This window comes from Achroia grisella, unplaced genomic scaffold (genome assembly GCF_030625045.1).
Source record: "Achroia grisella isolate CSIRO2021 unplaced genomic scaffold, CSIRO_AGI_Agris_v1 utg149, whole genome shotgun sequence".
Classification (NCBI taxonomy): domain Eukaryota; kingdom Metazoa; phylum Arthropoda; class Insecta; order Lepidoptera; family Pyralidae; genus Achroia; species Achroia grisella.
Window position 1 is genome coordinate 2,385,789 of NW_026712644.1, and position 13,099 is coordinate 2,398,887.

Below are 13,099 nucleotides of genomic sequence, written 5' to 3' on the forward strand. Positions count from 1 at the left end.
AACGTCGATGTTTTCTGATATCGATATTTATCATTCGATTTTGATATCGATGTTCTAAAATCGATCATCCCTAAAGTGAACGTGTTCATATATCGTCGTCTCGCTCTGGTCTGTGCCGCTGTAGTACAGCTAACCTCTGCTGTGTCACCTCCAGATGGTGTTTGCGCCACTTGATCCGTCGGTTTTGAAACCACACCTTCACCTACAAGGAAATTTGATCATTATGATTACAGCTTTAGAGTTTCATTTCTCAAAAAAATCACCAGAAACGAAGGCATTACAGAGTTCATTTCACAAAAAACACTAGGGACGAAGGCATGACATGTTAGTCCGGACTTTCACCTACAAGGAAATTTGAGCATTATGCGTACAGCTTTAAAGTTCCATTTCACAAAAAAAATACTAGGTACGAAGTCATAACATGTTACTCAGGATTTTCACCTACAAGGAAATTTGATCATTATGAGTAACGCTTTAGAGTTTAATTTCGCAAAAAAATCACCAGGAACGAATGCATGACATCTTAGTCCGGACCTTCATCTACAAGGAAATTTGATCATTATGCGAACAGCTTTAGAGTTCCATTTCACAAAAAAACACTCCTTAGTCCTTCGGAATAGGACCTTTACCTACCAGGAAATTTGATCATTATGCTAACAGCTTTAAGAGTTCCATTTCACAAAAACACTAGGGACGACGTTATGATATCTTAATCGTCCGGAATAACATAGTATTAACGTACTAGGGAATATGATGAAATATCTGCGGTGAGTATTTATGTATATAGGCAACTGTTTCACCAGGAGGAAGTTGTTAGTAATGTTGACCTCCACGTTCCTCCTGGAAACCATTGTGGTAAATTAGCATTTACCAAGATGGACTAACTGACCTGACTTCGTGCTCATTGTATCATCTCCACCGTTTCCCCGCCAGCGTAAACCGTTAGCGCAGGTGCACCATTACATTATCATCCATAAAAACTGTTAGTCCCCTTGGAAACCTTCGTGATAAATTCCTGGATAATTTGTCATGATAGGCCAACTGACCTGACCTCATCCTTACATTAACATCCTCCACTGGTGCGCGCCAGCGTAAACCGTTAGCGCAGGCTGGTGCACCATTTCATTATCATCCATGAAGAAAACAAAACTGTTTTAGTAATGTGGATAACTAAAACCATTGCTAGCAATGTACCATGTCAACTTGAGCTCTACGGGGTTGTCTCTGGAAACCATCGTGATAGGAATGGTGAAGTGGTCATGAAGGGCTAACTGACTTGACCTCATGTTCAACTTGTCATCTTCCACTAGTGCCCCGCCAGCGCAGACGGGTGTTACTTCATCAATATCATTAATTAAATTAAATTTAAACAAATAAATAAAACCAACTCCAAAAACACAAAAAAAGGCACCAATCTGAAGGTATACTCTTTTATAGGCGTGAGGATCACAGGGTTTGAACCCTCTCGGTGGGACTTATGGAACGGCTGAAGCCCATCTCCCGTCTGACGGATACGACTTTAGTCTTAGGGCACTGCTAGGAGTTCGAACCTTTTTTTTTTATTAATAATGGGATTGCGCTTCGTCTTACCTCATCTGATGGTAAATGATGGCAAGACCTAGGATCTAGCGCGCTTACCCAGAATATATCTATTCACCATAGACTTGAAGAATCCGGGGTTGTATTTCTCCGGGAACACAAAAGCTGGAAGTGTGTTCCACTCTTTGGCAGTGCGTATTAGGAAGGAGAAACCTAATTTAGTTCTGTCGTAATTTTGATCCCCGTTCGATTTGGACGGAGATCGATCGGTGGGGGTATACCTGTGCCTCTGTGAGTTGCAGCGCATGTGCCAGGTACAGCCTCTCGGGTCCCACCATGTACTGCTGACGCTCGAACTCCGCCTCCAGCCGTTCCAGCTGCTCGGGCGTGAAGATCGTGCGTATCCTTTTACTTCTACCTGAACTGGAAACCATGGATGTTTTAAATTAATTAGAACTTACTCATAACATTATTAAATTTAAAATGTAAGTAACTCTCATTAAAATAGAACTTATACTAGGTACAATACCTCAATTATCAAGATGGTTCTTAGGTACTAGACGTCAGAATTTAAACAAAAAAGCCACATCTTAATATTTTTTTTCACGTTTAATGTTTTTTATTGATGATAATGGAATGGTGCACCCGCCTACGCTAACGGTTTACGCTGGCGGGGCACCAGTGGAGGATGATAAAATGGACATGAGATCAGTGGGCAATTATGTAACACGATATGAAATTGTTTCTGTTGAAGTTGTGATGCAATATAATAACATTTCAATTTAAAAAATGCGATCAAGTAAGGTCGAATGACCGCAACATAAATCATTTCTATCGATAAAACACTACTATGAAGTTGCAGCGAATGTTGTTAATCCGACCAATTTAAAAAGTGAGTACAATGCCGTAGATGGAGAATATTAGTATGGTCCTAGATAGCTTATACATTTAGTAGGGTACCTTTTAATTTGATGGTATGATAGACTTGTTGACTGTTTTGAAACGATTTTTAGTCCTTCGAATAACAAACAAAGTGCCTACTTACTTGTCGTTTATTTATTAATTGATATTTAATAAAAAGTGTGATGTTTCTAAATACAGATATATTTTATACCTTTTTTTTGTAATATACGCAGAATTTGTGTATAATATGCCGCCAAACCGCAACAAATTTCTGGCCGCCAATATGAGTTGTTGGTACAGTTTGCCGAAACCCATCGCGATGTCGCGATGGGTAATCTCGGCAAAGGTTTCCTTGGCCAACAAGAAGCCAATAAAGCGTGGGAAACTTTAGCCAATAAGCTAAAAAACTCTATTGGTGGAGGAGTAATGAAAACTCCAGAGAAATGGAAATGTAAGTATATTTCCCTTTTATAGCATGGCTAAGGAGTGTTTTACTATTATACATAGCCCATCATGACAAATAATACTGAACAATATCAGAAATGATATTGATATTTTTGATTGTAGTCTGCCGAAGATCACAGAAGCCATTCAAAAGTATCTAGAATTTTTATAATGTTTATATTATGTAATAAAATATGTTATGTTATAAATTGATATATATATATGAGTGTATACTGTACTAAGTTGCGACACCGATTTGGTTATACTGTAATGGTGTTGTAATATTGAAATGAATAAATAAATAAATAAATAAATAAAAATACACCAGGGGGTACCACGTGGAGGTCAAGCTGACATGGTATACTGTTAGCAATAAAGTCATCAGGCCATATTACTAACAAACCCCTTTTACACCGTTTAATGTGTTAGGTCCAGCAAGAGTCAATATTGTTTTTGTACCACGATAATGACAAACGAGCACACGGCCTATCTGACGATAAACGAATACCTTAGCCTATGTACGCCTGTAACATCAGGACGCCTGAAACACCAGGGGTTTTGAATGTACCCTTCTTGGAAAACCCCATGCTGTCCATCATGAAAGTTCATTCCACAAATAGAGTGGTACGCGGGAGGAAGCTCCTCTGTCAATCATTAAGTGATTTTTGACAGTGCAGTTTCAGAGGAGGTTCCAACCTATGGAGACGAAATTTCTGTCGAAACTTTTGCTACATTTTTCATTGTAGCTTCGTTCCTATTAGTCGCAACATGACGTTATATAGTTTATTGTGTGCCTCAAAATTTAAATAAACTCATTTAATCATATAGAATATTTTAGTGGCTTATAAACGTCAAGTATTTTTGTATAAATTTCCCTCGAAATCGGACCACTACAGGAGATCACCCTGAACATTCAAACTCACGAATACATATAAATAAATAATATTATAAATGCGAGTTTGTTAGTGTGGATAAATGTTTGTTACTCTTTAACGCAAAAAGTCCTGAACAAATTTTGATGAATAATAATAATCTCAGGACAATTCACACAGCGCCATCTAGACCCAAGTTAAGCTAGCTGAAGCTTGTGTTATGGGTACTAGATAACTGATACATATACATAGATATTTTCTTTAAATACATGCTTATTATACATTGAAAACACCCAGACCGATATAAACAATCATACTTATGAATGCAAATGTTTGTGTCGTGCGAGGAATCGAACCCGCGACCATCGGTCGTAAAGCGGTGTGCTAGACCGCTAGACTACCGAGGTCGTCAAATGATACTATACAGTATAGCTTGTAACATCAAAATAACACAAGCTAAAAATATCAAGCTGGCCACGGACACAGCTAGTAGTAATATATGTTGGTCTGTCCCTTACCTATTGCTACATGCCATGGAGTGAGTCCTGGAAGGCTTCAGCTGCCCCACCTGCGGCCTCAGCTCCTGTCTCGGACTGTCTGTCAACAAAGTGCCTTGATTATACATCTTTATAATTGCAGGGAAATCGTGAACTCTTGATAGCGGTCGTTTTACGTAAATACCTGACTCTTTATGTGACTAATCGATTCCCTGTTTCCGTTATACAACTAGGAGCCCATCCGGACTTCGCACGGGAAATTAATAATATTTTCAAATATTATAAATTTTAACACACACAGGTATACACGCTTCTCATTTCTTCAGGAGTTATTAAAAAAGACTACATTATTGTTAGAATTCATATCATTATTGTAGAAAAAATCAGATATTTTAAAAATATATTAAAAGAAGGTATGTAGTTTGTTTTTAGTACTAATGAAGTACCCAATGTAAAGATTATTACGAATATTGTAAATAGCGCCATCTAGTATTTATAGACCAACCTACTACACTGACTTCGACCTATAAATACGGAGGTCGGTAGTTGAATAATCCTCTTTCGTTGCGTGAGCCGCGGCATTCAGTCGACGAGCGCAGAGCGTGCCAGTTGTGTTTTGGATACTAAAGTGAATTGTATTAGGAATGGGTTTATCCCGGTCTTAGTTGGGCCTGGGGAGAAGCTGCAAGTAGTGAAGGTGAGTGTTAATGCATTCTAAAAGGGCCTTTTAACCTACACCCGTGTCACAAGTCACGGGCGCTACTTGGGGTTTCCCTTGCGGTAGCCGGCTTCAAAGCCTCAGTCGTCCATCATAATTAGTGCTTCTTACATTATGAAGAAAGTTTGGATGTTATTGTTTTAATTAATTATTTTTGAATAATTATTATCTATACATACCTATAAATAAAATTGCGAGTGTCTGTTTGTAATATTAAAATAAAAGTTTTTACAATTTTTGTCTGTCTGTCTGTTTGTTCCGGCTAATCTCTGAAATGGCTGGACCGATTTTGATGGAACTTTTTTTGACAGGTAGCTAATCTAATAAGGAGTAATTTAGGCTACTTTTATTTTAGAAAAAATATTTTATAAAAATAAAGTTAAATTCGTGAGACGAAGTCGCGAGAACAGCTAGTTGGTAATAATATCTCAGGACAATTCATACAGCGCCATCTAGTCCCAAGGTAAACAGAGCTTGTGTTATGTGTACTAGACAACTGATATAAATACTTAGATGTTTTTTGTGTTTTCATACATATCTAATATACGTAGAAAATTCCCAGACTGGTACAAACACGGATACACAGGAATACAAATGTTTGTACCGTGCGAAGAATCGAACCCACGACCATCGGAAGTACAGCGGTGTGCTAAACCGCTAGACCGCCGAGGTCGAGAATTATTTTATTACTATTTTCATATTTATTTAATAATTAATAGTAATAATAATATATCAGGATAATTCACACAGCACCATCTAGTCCCAAGCTAAGCAGAGCTTGTGTTAAGTGTACTAGAATACTAGACAATTGATACACATACATAGATTTTTTGGAAATACGTACATATTATACATAGAAAACAACCAGACCGATACAAACAATAATACTCGGGAATACAAATGTTTGTACCGTGCTGCGAATCGAACCCGCGACCATCGGAAGTAAAGCACTGTGCTGAACTGCTAGATCACCGAGGCCGTCATAATCGACAACTTTGTCACCGTCTCATCACATTGCTCTATTGTCAATAATTACCGCAACGATATCTTACTAATAATAAACGCGAATTTTGTAAGTATGGATGGATGGATGGATGGATGAATGGATGTTTGTTACTCTTTCACGCAAAAACTACTAAACCAATCATCATGAAATTTTGTACACATATTCTTGGAGGTGTTAGAATGAACATAGAATACTTTTTTATATAAAAAACAAATATTTTTGATACAATGAGAGCGAAGCCGCGGGTAAAAGCTAGTATAGCTATGTATATATATAGCAGTATACATCACATTAACATGTAGGCTATAAATTTCATGCGAGTAAAACCACGGTCACTGATAGTACGGTATAAAGACTTTATTGGTAACTAGCTGTACACGCGACTTCGTCCGCGTGGAATTAAACTTTATTTTTTAAAATAAAAGTAGCCTAACACTTACTCCTTTATATTTCAATATTACAAACAGACACTCTAATTTTATTTATATGTGTAGATTTTTATCGCACGTTGGATCATTGGATTTACATTATCGAAGTTTTCGCCTATGTTCTTCAGCCATATTATGGTTAACAAGGCAACTAAATACACTATAAATAAAGAGACTGTAGTTTTTGTTTATTATAATAAATACAATGAACTACTAATAAAACTCTTTCTCAACTAGAATCAAATTCATCAGAAAACAGACTGTAGATTTTTTTTTATAACTTAGGGGACAAACGAGCATGCGGCTCACCTGATGGTAAGTGATTACCGCCGCCCATGAGCACCCGCAACACCAAAGGAATTGGTAGTACGTTGTCGGCCTTTTAAAAAGGAATAAGCTCTTTTCTTGAAGGTTTCAATATCGTATCGGTTCGGAAATACCATTAGTGGAAGGTGATTCCACAATGTGGTTGTGCGGGCAAAAAGGAAGTGTAAGTAGTAGAGCAAGCTGTACGACCACACGTGGTTGTTCAGCTCGATTGGGTCGCTCGAACCGGGAAATACCACACCTCGGCAGAAAATCAGCGTTATCGCGTTTCGCATGGTGAGCTGTAGGTTCCTGACGCCCCTCCCGCTCCCCCTATCCCTTTCCTACTTCCTTCCCCTACCCACCCCTTTATTACATACCATGGCAACGGAATACAGAAATTGGACTGGCATCACGGATATAACTTGATAACGTGATGACCATAGTGCTGTTCATGTATATATGAAACGGTTATCACTTGCCATCACGTTAGCTTGCTGTTCAAAATCTACCCTGTATTATCGTAAGCACAGATATTATATTATATTAGAGTCCGTTAGTTTTCTGTTCCCGCGCGTTCCCTTCCCCTCCCTAACTAGTAACAAACGGACCGTACAGCGGCCTTGACGCGCGCGCGCATTTGGTGTGAATTAAAATAAATTAGAACTGTGAAACCTACTGTGAAACTGGAAAGCTAGCGAAGATACCTTCGAGACCCTGAAGCCCAAGAAATCCACAGAACCATACAGGTACGTGACTGACGTTTCCCTAACATTTTGGTAGCAGAGTAGTTTCCCAAACACTTGCTAATCCAAAGAGGAAAGAATTGTATTTTTGTGTGTATGTATGTTTGTAATGAAAAAACTCGAAAAACTATTTTCCCGATTTCAAAAATTCTATCACCATTAGAAAGCTACATTTACCCTGAGTAACATAGGCTATATTTATTGCTAGAATATATTAGGGATCCTTACTAAAACTTTAGTGACGTATTTTTTTTATTGGGTTGTTTGGGCTATTGTCAGATGTTTTTTTTTATGGATGATAATGGGATGGTGTTCCCGCCTGCGCTAACGGTTTACGCTGGCGGGACACCAGTGGAGGATGATAAGATGAGCAGAGGTCAGGTCAGTTAGCCCATCGTGACAAATTCACCAGGAATTTATCACGTAGTGTCAGATGTTTGTAGCACCTGTAGCACTGCGACCTACATAGATGTATTGTGCTCGCCCTTTTTCAGAGTTGCCCCTGACGGGTCTAGCCGTCAGGGGCAAGAATTGAAGGATATTCTTAGGAGCGATGATTTTTATTTGCTCAGGATAGACAACTTTCCAAAGGAGATATTTCGTTTATGCATGAGTGGGCTACAACCACATAGGATGTGTAGTGGCGTTTCCTCTTCAGTTTGACAGAATCTGCAGATTAGTGATGTAACTCAAGGTATAAAAAAATGTTATAAAATATCTTTCGTCGCGTGCGCTGCGGAAACTATTGGTGATAGAACTAAAGTATGTTCTACAATATTGAAGAACATATCAATAACTACAAAACTATTATCGTTATATCACAATAACCAATTGTTACATTTTAAAAGTTGATAGAAATACCGATCAAAATTACACCATGTCATTCATATTTCTGTATAAATCCTTATCTATCTAAATAAATTATATTGTTTCTAAAACTGTTTCAATTTATGTAGATTACTTTATGATTTGTTCGAATCGGTTATTCCATTGAATAGATATTACGAATTTAACAAACGTCGGTTAAATAGAAAAATGTCAGTAATCAAAATGTACATTTTTTACAAGGCAAAGTTTTTAAATTTATTTAAATTATTCTTTTCTTTAATTTTTTAAATTTACATAGTAGTATTTATTATTAAGTACCTATTTATTTTAAAAGTATTGATAATAATTAAGACGGCGTGGTTAATTTAATTGACTTATATTAAAGGAGGTAAATCTAGCTTCTAATTTTTAAAAATGTTATTTTTCTATTTAATCGACGTAATCATAGAAATAGAAAAAATAACACTGTCGCATTGTAGGTACATGTTATTCATATCTATTTATTATTTTATCCTTCTCCAAATAAATTATTTTGTAATAAAAATTAAGTACCTACCTGCAGATTATTTTTTGTATTTTTTAATACCCAGTTATATTACATTCGAAAGATATTATGTTAAAAAGTCAGATATAGAAAAGGCGCTGCCAACCGCCCGCGCCGTAAAAAAAGAAAGAATATAAAAAAAAAACAATAAATAAAAATAAAAAAATAAATAAAAAACTTAGTCAATTTAATTAGGTAGGATTAAATAAAAATGTAAAATGTAAAAATGTCCACCTGTGCGAAGCCCGGATGGGACGATAGTAAAACGCGAATATTTGTGAGTAGGCATGGATGGATGTTTGTTACTCTTTTATGCAAAAACTACTGAACGGATTTTGATGAAACATTACAGTAATATACCTTATGATTTTTTTATATTTTTTTTATTGAAATCTAACGCGGTTGAAACTGCCAACACAGCTAGTATAAAATAAAAAAAAATGTATATGATATCTGTAATAATAGTCTTGATTAAATAAGATGAAATAAGAATAAGAAGAGGTTTTGTATATCACTCGTGTTTAAATGTTTTCTTTGGTCAGGCGTGTTTCAAATTAATCAGGTGTTCATCAAGGAATAATTAAATAAATACCCTTGTACAATTAACACAGCGCCATCTAGTTCCACACTTAACAAAGCTTGTGTTATGGGTAGGTACTAGACAACTGATATAAATACTTAGATGCATAGATAACTATACAATTTACAAAAAAATTACCTATTCCAGCCGTCAGTTACAAAAGAAAATGAATTTTTTGTTTAATGAGTATTGTTATTATTAAAATTTATATGTACATATATTTATTAAAGTCCCAGCAAAAGATTTAAAAAAAAAGTCTATTTTAACACCTTTCGCTTTTATACAGGCCTTTAATCAGTCACTTGGCCACGATTCTTATAGATTTACGCACTGTTTCTAAGGAATTTTCGCTCCAAAGATTTTTTAAGAGACTCAATGTTGCCATCTCCTCAAGAACTGATTATAATTTAAAATCTGAAGGGTTGAGGTCTGGGCTAGCCAGGTAGGGTCAGTACAGCTCTTATAAAGTCTCAAAAATTAGTTTCAAGCCAGGCTTGGGAGTTCGTGCCGTGTGACCAGGTGCAAAGTCCTACTGGAACGTCCATCGTATATTTTAAAAAGTGTATTGCTGAGAGGTTTCTCAAAATTATCCAAGACTATACCTTGATACACATTGGCTGAGGTTTTCACTCCTTTATTCCCAAAAATGTTGTTTTGTGACTTCTTGATAACAAACCATCACTGACGTAGGATGAATAGGACAGTTTAAATTTTAAAATTAATCTGTATTATTGTAAACATGTTATAATATTAATTTGAAAATAATACGAGCTAAGTTTCTCGTCAGTTCTTCTCATCTCGAAATCATTCCGAACTGACGGTAGATTTGACATATCATAAGAGTCTGTAATAGACCTACATGTAGGAAGATATTTTGAATTTGAATTTGATGATGTTTTGTTTTGTTCATTGTACTTTTCCGACTTGACTACTTTAACATTTTGCTTATTGTAGTATTCTTCAATTGTGAAATTTCATCGGTAAATAATATATCTCTGTGCCTATCACCTGCGTATCGCGACAGATCGATCCACACTCGTAATTGTAAAGATTGATTTAGGATATGTCCTGTATATCAACGATAGGCACCGAGTTTCAGGTGTTGTTTTATAATACACGACGGAGTCCTAGCGGGAGTCTTTATTGCGATAACATTTTTTGCTTCTAATGGGGTTTCAACCAAATTTGATTTTAACAACATTAAGAGGCTTTGTAGTTCTAACAGCACGCGGTCCCAATCTTTTCTGGTCTTCAACAGACGAAGTGTTGTTGTAGCTGATACGGTATATAAACATACGGTTGATGCCAAGCTTTTGACATGTCTGGAATATAACCGACGGCTCCATGCCCACTTTGTGCAAGGCTATCACTGCAATCCTATTTTCTTGTAACACCCCATTCCATATTGTCTCATTTGATAATGAACATGAAAAAATATATGTAATGGCACCACATCGAAAGAAGTTTTTAAAATAATAAACTGGTTCCAAATTCAAAATAATTAAATACTTGAAAAAGAAAAGTTTTTATATAACAGTATTTATGGCCAGACTAGTTATATCGTTGAAAACATCTGGACCAATACTCATGAATGCAAATATTTGCTCCGTGCGAGGGATCGAACCCGTGTTCATCAGAAACAAAGCGGTAGACCACCGAGACCATCAGTTATTAACTACTGCAACGATAATACAATACCTTGTCTTAAACCTGCTGAAACACCGACCATACTTCTGCAGAAGCCATCATTAAACCTCTGCATATCTTGACCAGCGTATAGGTAATTCTGTAGATGTCGCTGATTTTGGTGCAACCGTTCCTGTACCGTTAAATTCATCACATCCTCTTCTGCATTCGTCAGACCCAATATGGCGGCTATTGTGAACGATTTCCCTCCCAAATTCGTAGACTTTCCTGTCAAGTCAACACCAAATGCCGATTGACTTGACTCCCCGTCGTCCAAAGTCGACGCTGGTGACGACGACCTGTCGGCGAAACGATCACCGCTGTCGGCATAACGATCTGCACTGTCCCCGAAACTGTCTGCATTGTATTTGTCTTCGCCGTCGGCTTTCACCGACAGCCTGTCGCAATTCTGTTGATACGCCGAAACCGCTAATAAATCCGTTAAATTCGCCGGATAAATGTTCTGCCTTTGATCCATCATTGTTAAATTTTAATAAATATCATAAACAATTAAATAGTCAATTATCATTTTAAATAACACCACAATCACTATAGAATTTAGTCACATTATTAAGGTTTATTTGGTAAATGTTGTTAATTTATGACTTAATTAGTTAACTCTATGGTATATGCATTAGACGAGTGCGCGTACTGGCGACCGGAGCACGTTTGCCTGTGGTTTATGATTAAAAAATGAAAATTTTGAAATTGGAAGGGCGGGGCCGCACGTCATGCGATCGGTTTGGCGCGAAAAAAATGACATCACTTAGCGGTCAATTGAGGGTGCATGATTGCCGATTTTGGCGGCCATAGCGAGGGTGAGTGGCGTGGGCGCTGATTGGCCGCTATTACGCATGCGCGAGCGTGGGCGGGGCCAGATTTGGGGGTGTGGTTCCGCAGTGATTTGCGGTCGGCAAAGCCTTTGATTGAGGCAGTGACGGACTTCAGGGGGCATTAAGATTTACCATTTTTATAAATGTTAATGGAAAGCTACACTCACCTGCGTTAATGGTAAACGCTAGCAGAGCACCAGCGGACGGTATTAGGTTAAGGGTATGTCTACGCGTTGCTGTTGATGATACTGGCGGGGCTCGAGGTCATCTCAGTGGCCGGTCTGCAACCATTCCTCTATGCTATCACGGGCGACTTCAAAGATGCTCTACGTCACAATTCTTTTGTTTCCTTTATTGTATTAGAACAATACTTATAGATATGTCATAAAATTACATTTCATTTATTGAAGAACTCGCTAGATCTACACAGGTGCACTCAAGTCAGTCTGTCATGACAAATACAGTAATATGTGGTGGATCCACAGTCCAGTCAGTCACCAGTTAAGTGGAGGTGATCTGACATCCTACTGAATAAGAAATATTGTTTACACCGTCGTGGCCCGCTGGTTTATTACCACACCTTATAGCCCAGAAGATACAGCGCAAACTTGTTTAACAACAAAAGCTTTAAGTTATTCTTTATTCTTTATTGTACACACACAGGAAAAAAAATAATAATTATTTATTATCCTAAAAAGAGATTTATTACCACTAGAAAATGTTATAGGATAATTTGGTCATTGCAGCATAGAAAAAAAAAAGATAGGTCAAGGAAGGTTTTAGCTTATCATATTGGCAAAATTCCAAAAACAATTTACAGATTTTGCCAAGCAGAAGAGAAAACGCCACTACACATCCTATGTGGTTGTAGCCCACTCATGCATAAACGATATATCTCCTTTAACAAGTTTACACTATACCCTGAGGAGATGAAAACCATCGCTCCTAAGAATATCCTTCAATTCTTGTCCCTGACGGGTCTAGGTAGCGAACTTTGAAAAGGGCGAGCACAATACATCTATGCAGGTCGCAGTGCAACAGATCTTAACACCTGACAAAAACTAAAACAAAATAAAAGAAAAATCATCACATTTTAAAAATGTATATTGTCCACCACCCCTAACCTATATATTTTTTTTATGTATGATAATGGAATGGTGCACCTGCCT

At 37.1% G+C, this 13,099-nt stretch overlaps 1 protein-coding gene across 1 annotated transcript; it reads right to left on the reverse strand.

Moving 5' to 3' along the window:
• Window positions 1–85: 85 nt before the first annotated feature.
• On the reverse strand, window positions 86–11,578 carry LOC131840788 (homeobox protein Hox-C5a). The gene is made up of 4 exons (XM_059188985.1): window positions 11,110–11,578; window positions 4,277–4,355; window positions 1,821–1,962; window positions 86–202 (listed from the first exon to the last, which is right to left on the reverse strand). Exons 1-4 carry the CDS (start codon window positions 11,576–11,578, stop codon window positions 86–88), a joined length of 807 nt encoding a protein of 268 aa, XP_059044968.1.
• Window positions 11,579–13,099: the final 1,521 nt, after the last annotated feature.